We start from the raw sequence: 13,744 nt of genomic DNA on the forward strand, positions 1-13,744 counted from the left end.
TTTACTTTTATTAAGTTCTTATGTGTGTCCTTAACACGGGTTGTGTGTGAGGGTCGGCATCCTGCCTGCCCTTCATCTCCCAGCTGTATTTTCCCAATGAAGGGTCAAAATTAACACAAATTGTTTCCCCATGGCAGTTTTCAATAAAAATCTCTTTATTAAATACTTAAAAGTACAGACTATGTGTATCCTTAACTCCCAGGCTCCATGTGTGAGGGTCAACATTTCCCCCCATCCCAGCTGCGTTCTCCCCATTCAGAATTCACCACACAAATTAAGTTTTTTTTCTACTAGCAGTTACCAAAAAAATACCTTTATTAAGTCGCCGTGCGGCCTGACTGCTAACCTTGAAATGTGCTTTTAATTTAACAGGTTTCAGTGACAACGACGCAGGGAAAGAGCCATCAAGGGGAAGCTTCACACCCACACGATCCTCAGAGGATTTGTTCCACATTTTCCATTTCAGCAGCAGTCCCACAGCAGGTTTGCTTCACAATCAAATCCCTGCTTCCGAAACATCCACACAGACTCTGGTATCAATAGTGGTGGTGCACAATACGTGAAAATATCCCCTCTGGTTCTTTTCCATCTCCCAGGGCAGCCAGGAACCCTTCCTGTCTCCTCCTCTGGGCTAAAGCTGCCAGGGACTTGAATGTCTTTGGCTCATAAATTGCCAAGTCAGCCAGAACTTTCCTGTTCAGCTCCACCTGGGACTAAAGTCAAGAAAAATTGTTGGTTAAGGACTGTGATTTTTAGCAACAAGCACTGCAATGCTTAGTTTTAAATATATTTAAATTAAACAGATTTTGTAGTAAAATTTTATTATTAAATAAAATTAAATTTGTTTATTTTATTAAATATAACGAACACTTCATTAAATATAATGAACACTCGTAACTGTTTATATAAACACCCTTCATTAAGTATGATTAAACACTCTTAAGGCTTAAGACCTGAGGTCTTAAAGCAGATTAACTTTTTTCTACCCTGTGCAATCTGGAGCTGTTAAAGACTGTCAGACACTCCCTGGCCATGCATGTCTCATTAACCCACCATGTAAAAATGATTTCCTGATTTTCTCTACAGTTTTTCTGGTAGAAACCAAGAACTGGAGAAAAATCTCTAATTTTGCCTTAAGGCCACGTGTTCCAGGTTAATCCATGGCATCTGTTTAATTAATTAAACAGAAGCACCACACTGAAACAAATTTCCAGCATGTTTTAAAAACAAGGGACAATGACACCAAGTTTCTGCATGTTCCACACCCACCAAATTACAATTATAGTGAAAAGAATAAGGATTTCTTAGGTTTCTGGTTTGTTTTGTTTTTTTTTTTGCTAACACAAGCTTTGTATTTTTAAATTTAATTAAAAGAAAAGCAGCTGTCACTGAATGCCCACAAAAAAGCACTTTAAAAATCTCATTCCTATGTTTTGGGGAGAGAACAGGAGGTAAAGCTCACCAGGATAAAAGGGAAGAGAAATAGTTTAGGGCAAAACTTAGTTCCTGAAGTGGATGAAACTGCTTTCACGAGCCTTTCATCACTCTAATTAGTGAGTAATTATCCTCCAAACAACATCCTTACCTTGACCAGGTTGCTTATGAAGGCTGGGTACTTCAAACCATGTTCAAGGGAAGCTGCTTCAATCCTCGTGATCCAGAGCTGAAGGTGCAAAAATCGATATAGTGCATGATAAAACACTTGAAAATAAACCCTTTGCCACGCTGCTCTGCTCACACTTATTAAATAAAAATAACATTTTTCATGGAATATCCTGAGCTGGAAGGGACCCACAAGAAAACGCTGCTTAAAATTCCTATTTCTCACCCAGTGTTTTAAAAGAAAACCCCCAAGAGTAAGAAAAGCAGCTGTTTCGCTTCTGCCTTGCCCCCGTTTTGATGTTTCCACCCAACGTTTTGCTCTTTACCGCTCTGAGGAATCTCTTCTTCTCCCTCCTGGCCTTGGTGGACTTCACGAAAGCCCTGCGGACGCTCCTCACTGCCAGCTTGTAGCAGCGGTTCTTCCTGCCACGAAAATGCTGCAAAAAAAACCCCAGGATGGTCTTATTCACTTAGATTTAAATATATAACACTAATAAAGCTCATTTGCATTCGCAGCTCTGCATAATAAGGATCACTGAACCATTCACAAGCAACCCCACAGCCATCAGCTGGCACATAATGAAAATATTCTTTGCTTGGTTTTTATCGTGGAAATGTATGGAATATAATACCAGAACAGCAAGGAAATGTAATTTTTATCACCAAAAACCTGAAGCTGAGGAGTTGGAGCAGGGTGGGAAAATCTCAGTTCAGCAGAGGCAAAACCAGGCCTCACTTTGGGCCGTGGTTCTGTGGGAAAGGCAATCACAAAGTCATGGGCAGTGCTCTCACCCAGCCCTGAATTCACTTATTTATTCTCATTCCTCAGCTCCCCTCTGTTGTGAATGTATGCACACAGGGATGGGGCAGGAACATTTATCAAACAGGAAGAAAATAAATTATTAAACAGGAAAAAAAATTAAATTTGTTCTCTGACATCCATCTAACAGCACAGAACATCCATCTAACACAACACAGGAAAATGTAGGCAGTGCTGCAGCAGAAATAACTGCTGCAAAACCAAAATATTCTCACTTCCTTCGACTTTTTCTATCTCAGTATTACAGCAGGATGTAATTTAAAGAATTTTATCATACTGCCTAGGATGCCCTTGAGAAAGGTTCAGCACAGTAGCTTGAACTCCAGCAGAAACCCAAAACGCAAAAAAATGCAAAATGCACTCGAGAACAAGGTTATTTTTCCCCCCCAGCTTCTCTGCCCAGTAAAACAAACAAAAAGCACTCAAGAAGGAAACACAACCAGCAGCAGATCACTTTCTAGCCCGAGAAGCGCACAGGGTGGTTGGGGTGGGAGAGGGAGCTCCGGGCGCACCCAGTGCCACCCAGTGCCAGCCAGTGCCACCCAGTGCCACCCAGTGCCACCCAGTGCCACCCAGTGCCAGCCAGTGCCAGCCCTGCGGCGGGCAGGGCCCCCTCCCGCTGCTCCAAGCCCGCTCCAGCCCGGGGCACCCCGGCTTCGGGAGCCTGCCCGGGGCACAGGGGATGCGGGGACAGGCGGGGACCCCGCACTCACCCGCGCGTACTTGAGCACCTCCTGCACCCTCCAGAAGCGATCCGAGAGGCGGCTGCGCACCCAGCGCGCCGCGCTCAGCACCACCATGGCTGCGGCACGGCGCCTGCCTGTCCGCCCGCCTGCCCGTCCGCCTGCCTGTCCGCCTGCTTTCCTTCCGGGGCGGCACCCGGGCCCGCCCGGTCCTCCCGGAGCCTGCCCGAGCCCGGCTGGGCTTCCCTGAGCCTGCTCCCGAGCGTTCCCGGAGCTTCCTCTGATCCTGCCCCCGCTGCTTCCTCTGAGCCTCTCCCGAGCGTTCCCGGAGCTTCCTTGGGACCTTCCCCCGGTTCTTCCTCTGATCCTGTCCCCGCTGCTGTCTCTGATCCTGTCCCCGAGCCTGCCCGGAGCTTCCTCTGAGCCTGCTCCCGAGCGTTCCCGGAGCTTCCTCTGAGCCTGGTCCCGAGCGTTCCCGGAGCTTCCTCTGAGCCTGCTCCCGAGCGTTCCCGGAGCTTCCTTGGGACCTTTTCCCGGTTCTTCCCCTGATCCTGTCCCCGAGCGTTCCCGGAGCTTCCTTGGGACCTTCCCCCGGTTCTTCCCCTGATCCTGTCCCCGAGCCTGCCTGGTTCTTCCCCTGATCCTGTCCCCGAGCCTGCCTGGTTCTTCCTCTGATCCTGCCCCCGAGCCTTCCCGGAGCTTCCTTGGGACCTTCCCCCGGAGCTTCCTCTGATCCTGTCCCCCAGCCTTCCCGGTCCTTCCTCCGGTCCTTCCCCCGGTTCTTCCTCCTGTGCTTCCCCCGTATTTTCCTGTGATCCTTCCCCCGAGCCTTCCCGGTCCTTTCTCTAGTCCTTCCTCCGCTCCTTCTTCCAGCCTTTCCCCCGGTTCTTCCCCCGGTCCTTTCCCCGGTACTTCCCCCGGTCCATCCCCCGAACCTTCCCGGTCCTTGCTCCGGTCCTTCCCCAGATCCTTCCCAGTCGTTCTTCCAGCCCTTCCTCCAGCCCTTCCCCCTTCTCCCGATCCTCCCTCCCCTTGCCCTTCCTCCAGTCCCCAGCCCTTTTCCCGGCCCCTTTCCCGGGTCTGCCCCGGCTCCTCTCCCGCAGCACAGTGGCTTTTCCCCGTGCTGGGCATCCTCTGTCCCAGCCCGAGGGCAGCCGTGGAATCACAGAATATCCTGAGCTGGAAAGAACCCGCAGGGATCATCCAGCGCAGCCCCTCACCCTGCTCAGACACCCCAAAATCCCCCCCTGTGCAGCCCTGGGAGTGCTGTCCAAACCCTCCTGAAGCTCTTGGAGCTGTGCCTATTCCCTGGGGAGCCTGGGCAGTGCCCCAGAACGGTCTGGGGGAAAAACCTTTCCCAAAACCCGACCAAACCTCCCCTGACGCAGCTCCAGCCGTTCCCTCAGGTCACCAGAAACCTTCACCCTCGGGCTGAAGAACCTTTACCTGATCCCAGCCCTCATCACCTGCCTGAGGTGTGACCCAAGGCAGCCCAAACCCACAGCTCAGCTGGGAGCAGGCACACACGGTGTGCTTGTACCAAAATCCCCTGGAAAGAGGAGCTGGGCTGCTTGGAGTGAGCATTCCCGTGGCTCAGTGAGGGATTTGGGATTCTGTATCCCCAGCCACCAGTGTGAGCAGATTTGGTGGCGTTTTCAGTGGCTGGAAGGATTCCACAGTTGGTAACAAGCCTTAGAGCATCCTGCGAGGGTTAGGGTTAGAGAATGGGAGCCATAAATTGAAAATTTATGAACTGTGCAAACCACGAGATGGTGCTGCCAGAAAATGATTCCATGGGAGCAGCAGTCCTTGGAGTCAGAGAGCTGATGGATTTTTCTGATGCTCTTTAATCATCACCACTTCCAGCATCTCGAAGCAATCATGCTCCTGTTATAAACTGCTCCATCATCAAGATCTTCCCCACTTCTGGGAAAGTTCTTGTCCAGAATGTGGAAATTTCAGAGGATTATGGAGAAATCTTTCTTCATATCGCTGAGGTTTGTCCGACACAAAGTTCACTTGGTCATTACAAGAAACAGTAGAAAATAAATGTACAGAACACAATTTTCAGACCTCCCTGAAAAGGTTAAAATGCATTTTCGTGACAGCAAAAGAACTTTGGAAAGTTTCCCTGGATTTAGCAAAGCTTCTTGGAATTTATTGCACTTCTATGAATGCTTAAATTGTGTTTCACCACACCCCTGTGCCATCACCAGCAGATGGTAAAAGCAGCTGTAGGATTTTTAGCTGCCCAGCACTGAGTTAATCTTTCCATGGTTGAAGCCTAAAATTGGTTTCTCTTCCTATAGTTTTGGGTTCTTTCTGTTTGTGTGACTCGTCCTTTTTTTTTTCCACTTCAAAGGCATAAATCAAGTTGGAAAAATATTATGCCTTTAAATCTAACCAGAATTGAGACAGGCAGAGTAACCACCGAGACTCCCAGAGCTCTCTACCACTTGTCACATTTATGGCTTCCTGCGCAGCTCCAGATTTTATTATTAACACTGTCTCTGGCCTGTGCAGCCCTGAAAACAGGATGGATCCAGCAGTTATTTCCCCTGGGATGTCTGGACAGATCTGAGAAGAGATTTCACATTTTGCAGCTTGAGTGGAGGCTGCTGCCCTGCAAACTCCCCTGGGAGCCATCCAGCCCTGGAGTGCCGGGAAGGAACGGGATGGAAACGGACTTGTCACACTCTGCTGTCTGCTTTAGGGGTTGTTTCTCTCTGTATTTTTTAATATCTCTCTCTTATTACTGCCCCTGTATCTTGGAGGCTATGCGGCACGGAGATGGCGCCGAAATTCTTAAATAACATTGATCTTATGAGGGAGATGAAATAATTGATAATTGCTGTGCCTCCTCGACGAGAGTATCAATATGTTCTGCAAACAATAGCAGATGACTGCAGGGGACAGATGATTTCTGAGGAATACAGAGATTATTATCAATCTCTCTAAGGTTTTTTTTTTTTTTAATCTAGAGAGGAATTTTAGAAAATGAATCAGAGGCAGAATAATTAAAGTTGGAGAGGGACCATCTTGACCTGGGGATGGATGGTGGAGCGCGTTGCATCGTGGGGAGACAGATGTGAAGGATTGGCCAGCACAGAGAGCACCGAGGCTGTTCTGTAAACACAGCAGCCTCGCAAAGCTGAGCTCAGAAGGGACAGCACGGCTGGGTGTGAGCGGCTGTGGCCGCAGGCAGCTGAGAGCAGTGACACCATCACACACTGCTCCCGTCTCTGCTGCACGGGGAGGGCAGCAGGGCTCAGAGGCTGGCAAACGGCTCCTGCCCGTCATCTTCTCTGCTCGCCTCCTGGGGATGAGACTTGGGCAGGAATATTTGCTTGGGTGCAGGGTGAAGAGCATGGAGAGGTGGTTTGAAGACAAGGAACTGCCTGTGGGTGCCTAAACCTGATATTCTGAGCACCTAAACATGATATTCTGAGCACCTAAACATGATATTCTGAGCACTTAAGCCTGATCTGCTGAGCGCCTGAGCCTGACATCCTGAACACCTGAGCCTGACATCCTGAACACCTAAGGCTGACATCCTGAACACCTGAGCCTGACATCCTGAACCTAAACCTGGCATCCTGAACCTAAACCTGGCATCCTGAACACCCAGCTGAGCTCGAAGGTGGAGGGGGATACCAAAGCCCACGGAGCAGCCCATCACAGCTACCACAGCAACCCTCTGGGACCTCTTGGGATCGTGATCCCGGGAAAAACGACAGCGAAATTCAGTGGGACTCGGGATTCTAAACCCAAATAAAAGCTACTGCCAGACTTCAGCAGGTCTGCATTGGGACTGAGGCTGGGAGAAGCCTCTGGAGGAAGCAAACTGTGCTGACAGGTCCTGGGGGAGCAGGGATCCAAGGAGACCTTTCCTTGCTTGCTCCACGATGATCTCTGCTTGAGGGCTCCTGGCCACGTGTGGAAGAGGCAGAAGAAACCTCTGCAAGCTCCTTCCCAGCTCTGCTCGACCAAAAGCAAGGAAATATTTTTGGATAAGAGCGTGGGTTGGTGGATCTTCTTGAAGGATGTCTGGCCAGGACCCTGAGGACTTTGGAGCAGAAATCCTGTCAGAAAAGTCCCGGATGATCCCTGGGCTCCCCCCATATGACATGAACGACCAGCTCCTTCCCAGGGAGCCCCGCAGCCCCTGGTGCTGCCTGGCCTGGACCCTGGTGATAGGAACCATGAACTGCCTGGTGTTCCTCCTGAATTTGCTCCTGATGTTTGTTATTTTCACCGTCGTGCTGCTTCCTACCATCGTGGTGGTTTACTTTGGCTTCCAGTGCCACTCCCAGGTAAGTGCCACTCCTCAAGGGCAGGGCCACACCTGAGGGTTCCTTTGAGCCCCAGGTGAGCAGTGCCTGCAAAGGCTGGGCAAAACTCCCCAAGTTTTGGTTTTTGGGCACAGATTTTTCCCTGTGTGAATAGTCTGGGCTGACAAGGACAGCTATTGTGGGAAATTGGGCAGTGAAGTTGTTTCCCCGTGGAAGTGCCAAGCAGAGGTGCCAGGTGGGGTGAACACACTCCCCGCCCCGATGGAACTGCTGTTGGCATTTTAATTCCACAATGATTTCTCTCTTCCCTGGGATTTCTGTCACTGAGAGCTGCCAACCTGAGCTCCAGAGCTCACAGTCCTGCCTGGGCTCAGGTGGGGTTTGCTGCTTTCTGTTGAAGTAAGTTTAAGATTAGGATCTGCCTAGTTAGGATGAGTGAAACCTGACAGAATATCTAATCCCATTCTCATGCCAATCTAACATTCCTGCTGCCAAACACTCTGTGCATTCCTCACACCAAAAACGAGCCTCCTTTGTCCATCCAGGCTCTGTTTGCTGCCCTCTGCGTTGCATCATTTCCTGATTTACCAATCCCTTCTTGGCATAATCCTTTACCCATTTTTGGCATCACTTGACCGAGGGTGGATGTGAAAAACCCAGTTTTCCCTGTGCCATGGGCTGTTAGACCGGCTCAATGTGCCTTTTTCATAAACAGGGCCTGCAAATTGGACTAAAAACGGGGAAAAAAACCTCCCAGAACTGCCCCTTCCAGCTTCCCTCACCTTGGAAAACCTCAAGTTCCCCTTTGCACACACACTCAAAGGCTTTGAGGAGATGCAGAATGTTTTTGAGTGCAGCCAAGTGGACCAGAAGTGAAAGCCCCTGAGCTGCTGGAAGCTGGGAGGAGTTTTTGAACTCAGCTTTTCCTTTAATGCAATCATGGCAAAGGGATTGTGGCTTCACCAGAGCACTCCCTGTCTTTGGGGCATGGCTTTTGAGAGCTGATTTCTGCTCTGCAGCTCCGTTAGGTGGATTTATTGTTGGTTTTTAGCATGATGGTGATTTTTTTTTTATGTTTTTAAACTCAGCTTTTCCTTCAATGCAATCCTAGCAAAGGAAGAGCAGTCTCTGTCTTCGGGCCACGGCTTTTGAGAGCCTCCCCAGCAGCCAGAGGCTGATTTCTGCTCTGCAGCTCCATTAGGTGAATTTATTGCTGGTTTTTAGCATGATGGCTCGTGATTCTTTCACTGCTGAAAAGAATAAAAGAATAAAGTCAGGGGACACGGAGGCTGCCTGCAGCATTTGGAGTGCAGAACGAGCGAGTGCTCAGCTCAGCTCTGCTGCTGCCAGCGTGCAAGGAGGGTTTAAACACCACTCAGCCAGGCCCAGAGAGGTTTTCTTTGCAAGTGGTCCTTTCTGGCAGGTTTTTGAGGCAGAAATGAGTGTGCACAGAGAGCAGAACACAAAGGGGCCTGGAGAGCCATGGAATGACCAGCAACTGTCTGCAGAAGCCCAGCCCCAGCTGAGCACAGGCACCTTTCAGGGGTGTAGACAGTGGCAATGTCACTTGTTGCATCTCTTTTCCAATTTAATGATCCTGCTTGCACCTCCCTCTCCCCACAGGTGCTGCACTCCTCTGCCCGCTACTGCAAGAGCATCCTGGACGACAACAGCTCCTCTGCCCTCATCATCCTGGGCTTTGTCATCATGTCCCCGCTGCTGGTGGTGGCCATGGCCGTTTACTGCAGCCTGGCACGGCGCCTGCAGCTCCTGGTGTGCTTCCAGCCCTACAGCCTGGCCCTGTACAAGGGGGGCCGCTGGTGCCACCGTGGGGAGGGGGCTGCGTGCTGTGCCAGGGGCTGCGGCAGCCAGCTCAAGGCCTGGGTGTGACCCTGCAGTGGCAGCAGCGTCCCCTCCCTGTGCCTCACCCTCATCCTCAGCCCTCCCTGGGGAGCGGCCGCTGCTCGGCCGGGTCACCCTGGGCTTCAGCCCAAAAATCTGCAGCAGAGGGAAAACACAGCGTGGGAGAGGTGTGGGGAGGGCAGGACAGCTGCGTCCTTCCAAACCACCCTGGGCTTTATCCCAAAAATCCCAGGGCAGCCGCATCCTTCCAAACCACCCTGGGCTTTATCCCAAAAATCCCAGGGCAGCTTCATCCTAATCACCCTAGGGTTTATCCCAAAAATCCCAGGGCAGCTTCATCCTTCCAAACCACCCTGTGCTTTATCCCAAAAATCCCAGGGCAGCTGCATCTTTCCAAATCCCCCTCTGGTTAATCCCAACATCCCAGGGCAGCTGCATCTTTCCAAATCACCCTGGGCTTTATCCCAAAAATCCCAGGGCAGCTTCATCCTCCCAAACCACCCTGGGCTTTATCCCAAAAATCCCAGGGCAGCTTCATCCTCCCAAACCACCCTGTGCTTTATCCCAAAAATGCTAGGGCAGCTTCATCCTCTCAAATCCCCCTCTGGTTTATCCCAAAAATCCCAGGGCAGCTTCATCCTTCCTAATCCCCCTCTGGTTAATCCCAACATCCCAGGGCAGCTTCATCCTCCCAAACCACCCTGTGCTTTATCCCAAAAATCTGCAATGGAGTGGAAACACACGTGGGAGAGGTGTGGGGTGGGCAGGGCAGCTGCATCCTCCCAAACCCTCTCTGGTGTTGTTCCTGGTGTTGTTTCTGGTGTTGTTCCTGCTCATCACTGCCTGCTGTCCCCTTCAGAACCATTTTGTCTTTCGAGCCATTCCCGGTTTCCTGTAGAAATAAAGTTTGTGCCCCCTGGAGGAGTTTGTTCTGTCTCGAAGCCCTGGCTGCAGCAGAACCACCTCTTGTGCTCCACTTCGTAGCACTGTGAGGCAAAAATGGAATTTTTGTTCTCTTTCTGAGGATTAAAAAGAAAAAAATAATAATTTTCGGATTGATTTTCCTGCTGTTTGCCCTGATACCACCCAGAGGAATAACCAGGGGTGGCTGCAGGGGGAAGTGAACTGGAGGGGAAAAAAAAAGAAGGAGGAGAACGAGATGACATTTTCTGACAAGACCGAAGAAAAACAAGAAAGTTCTGTTCCAGGCAGGGGAGATTGTGCTAGAGCATAACAAGGCTTTGCCTGGGGGCACTGTCTGCTCACTGGGTACGGATATTTGATAGGAGCTGCTGTGCCTTTTGCTCTCCTGTTGTTCAATCCAACTGCTTTTGAAAGGAAAACATCCTTCAGCCTGGCAGGGCTGCAGGTATTGTAATGAACCCTGCGAGCAAAGCCAGAGGCATTTGCTACAGCCTCCCCAAGAAAGCAAAATCGCATTTCAGTTGGCGTTTCATTCCACAGGGGGTTTTAATAACCGGGGGGAAATGAATTTCCCTGCAGTGGCAGCAGCAGAGCAGACAGCCCAGGCTGCAGCTCAGGGGGTCCTGGCAGGGGCAGAGCCCCAGGCTGGCATTCCCAGCGCTGCTGCAGCTCCAAGGTGGAGCTGGATCCATCCTGAATTTCCTGTAGAGATGCAGGAGATATTGGAGACTCCAGCATCCTGGATTCATCCTGAATTTCCTGTAGAGATGCAGGAGATATTGGAGAATCCAGCATCCTGGATTCATCCTGAATTTCCTGTAAAAATACAGGAGATATTGGAGAATCCAGCATCCTGGATTCATCCTGAATTTCCTGTAAAAATGCAGGAGATATTGGAGACTCCAGCATCCTGGATTCATCCTGAATTTCCTGTAGAGATGCAGGAGATATTGGAGAATCCAGCATCCTGGATTCATCCTGAATTTCCTGTAAAAATGCAGGAGATATTGGAGACTCCAGCATCCTGGATTCATCCTGAATTTCCTGTAGAGATGCAGGAGATATTGGAGAATCCAGCATCCTGGATTCATCCTGAATTTCCTGTAAAAATGTAGGAGATATTGGAGAATCCAGCATCCTGGACTCATCCTGAATTTCCTGTAAAATACAGGAGATATTGGAGAATCCAGCATCCTGGATTCATCCTGAATTTCCTGTAAAATACAGGAGATATTGGAGAATCCAGCATCCTGGATTCATCCTGAATTTCCTGTAAAATACAGGAGATATTGGAGAATCCAGCATCCTGGATTCATCCTGAATTTCCTGTAGAGATGATACAGGAGATATTGGAGAATCCAGCATCCTGGATCCATCCTGAATTTCCTGTAAAATACAGGAGATATTGGAGAATCCAGCATCCTGGATTCATCCTAAATTTCCTGTAGAGATGTTCTTAGAAGGCTGTCTATTATTTCATGATATTATTTATTATTTAAATTTATTATTTTATTATATATATTATATTAAAGAATGCTGTACTAAACTATACTAAAGAATGGAAGAAGGGATACAGGCAGAAGGTTTAACAAGAATGAACAATAAAAACTCGTGGCTGCCTCCTCGGAGTCCCTCACAGTGGATGGTGATTGGTCATTAATTAAAACAATTACCGTAGAACCTCTCAAACGTGCACCTGGTGGCAAACAATCTCCACATTCCGAAGCAGCAAACAGTGAAGTGAATCAGATAACCATTATTTACATTTTCCTCTGAGGCTTCTCAGCTTTCCCAGGGGAAGAAATCCCGGCAGAAGGATTTTTCAGAGCTGTGACAGTGACACGAGAGCGCAGCAGCCAGGGCAGAAAGAAATTTATTTTCGCTGTTTTATCTTTTTTTAAAGTTCAGCTACGTATGGATTCAATCCCCCTGCACGATCCCCGTGCTCAGAGCCCCCAGCAGGCACTGAAGCACATTTCCTTTGCCCAGGTCCGTGTTTATTTTTATTATTTGTGGGGCCTGGCCCAGGTGGAGCACAGGAAGAGGTCCCAGCGGTTATCGGCTGCTGGAACCCTCAGCTGGGGGTGCTGCAAACACAAACCAGCTGTCGAGCTGGGCTGAGATCAGGAAGATCCTCTTCCAGAGCCAAGGACAGCAGGGAATTCGTTGGAAGGATGCTCCACTCCTGCTCTGAGGAGGCCAGGCAAAGGAAGCTGGACCCGCTGCACATACCAGGAGAGGATGTGCTGCTCCCCGGCTCATCCTCGGCCACTCCAACGCTCCAAGAGCTTCATTTTCTGTGGAAAGCTCTGCAGCCGAGCTGGCAGGGTCTGCGTGCTAATATCACACGGCAATAACCTCCCAAGGACGTGTCCTGGACTGTTCCCTGCGCTCTGAAAACTCGAGCGGCTGCAGGGAAGCTTCCCCTGTCCTCCCTCCCCTCCCTGACTGGGCACTGGGGATTGTTCCAGCTCTGCGGGTTAGCATGGATGGAAGTGATTAAAGAAGAGACTTTTTAAGGAAAAAAAAAGAGATTTTTTTAAGTGATTAAGGAAAGAATAATCTGGGGGTGCCTGCAAGGGCCCCTTCTCTCAGCTGATCCTCCAGAGCGGGGCACAAACTGCCCTGGGGATGCTCCCCTGGGCCCTGGTAGCTGCCACCCTCCAGGAGGGAATTTCCTGGTGGAAACTCTGTGGGGCCGGGTGATGGGGTAGGGATGGGGTTTATGTGTGGTTTATTTGTGGTTAACGTGTGATTTATGTGTGATTTTTTTTTTGTGATTTTTTTTGTGATTTTTTTTTTGTGTGTGATTTTTTTTGTGTGTGATTTTTTTTGTGTGTGATTTTTTTCTGTGATTTTCTTTTGTGTGATTTTTTTGTGTGTGATTTTTTGTGTGATTTTTTTGTGTGTGATTTTTTTGTGTGATTTTTTTGTGTGTGATTTTTTGTGTGTGTGATTTTTTTTGTGTGTTATTTTTGGTGTGATTTTTTTTTGTGTGTGTGTGTGATTTTTTTTTTTTTGTGATTTTTTTTTTGTGTGATTCGTGTGTGATTTATGTATGATTTTTTCTGTGATTTATCTGTGGCTCATCTGTGATTTATGCCCTACTCTGCTGACATCCAGGCAGGATTTTCCTGCAGGATTCACTCCCTGTTATTGTCCCATCCCCAATCCTGGCTCCACGAGGCACCTGCACTTCCAGAGCTCGCTGAACTGGTGGGAAAAAAGAAGAATTGGTGAAGAATTGGGGCCTGGAAGGAGGAGCTGACTCAGAGCTGATCCCCCTGAGGGCTCACACAGCTGGAGATGAGAAATGCTGATTTAGAAATGCCATGGGATGGGACAGACATTGCTGAGAGAGAAATGGAACCAGAAACAAGTCTGGTAAATGAGACTGGATACTCTGGAGGAATAGAACCAGGAAAGATGCCTTGCAGCAGCACCCACGAGGGGTAGGCTGTGGTTTTAATTTTAGATTGGTTTAATTTTGGATTGATTTAATTTTGGATTGATTTAATCCCAGATGATTGGCTTTAAGGCATTTACAGCATGGTGTGGGA

At 49.2% G+C, this 13,744-nt stretch overlaps 2 protein-coding genes across 2 annotated transcripts; one reads left to right on the forward strand and one right to left on the reverse strand.

Moving 5' to 3' along the window:
• Nucleotides 1-133: 133 nt before the first annotated feature.
• Nucleotides 134-3,730, reverse strand: MRPL20 (mitochondrial ribosomal protein L20). The gene is made up of 4 exons (XM_038159876.1): nt 3,136-3,730; nt 1,929-2,039; nt 1,586-1,663; nt 134-713 (listed from the first exon to the last, which is right to left on the reverse strand). The coding sequence occupies exons 1-4, from the start codon at nt 3,220-3,222 to the stop codon at nt 537-539; spliced, it is 453 nt and encodes a 150-aa protein (XP_038015804.1). The 5' UTR covers nt 3,223-3,730; the 3' UTR covers nt 134-536.
• Nucleotides 3,731-5,845: 2,115 nt separating this feature from the next.
• Nucleotides 5,846-9,550, forward strand: TMEM88B (transmembrane protein 88B). The gene is made up of 2 exons (XM_038159622.1): nt 5,846-7,418; nt 9,021-9,550. Exons 1-2 carry the CDS (start codon nt 7,149-7,151, stop codon nt 9,285-9,287), a joined length of 537 nt encoding a protein of 178 aa, XP_038015550.1. The 5' UTR covers nt 5,846-7,148; the 3' UTR covers nt 9,288-9,550.
• Nucleotides 9,551-13,744: the final 4,194 nt, after the last annotated feature.

Source organism: Motacilla alba, chromosome 21, assembly GCF_015832195.1.
Source record: "Motacilla alba alba isolate MOTALB_02 chromosome 21, Motacilla_alba_V1.0_pri, whole genome shotgun sequence".
In the NCBI taxonomy this organism is placed as follows: Eukaryota; Metazoa; Chordata; class Aves; order Passeriformes; family Motacillidae; genus Motacilla; species Motacilla alba.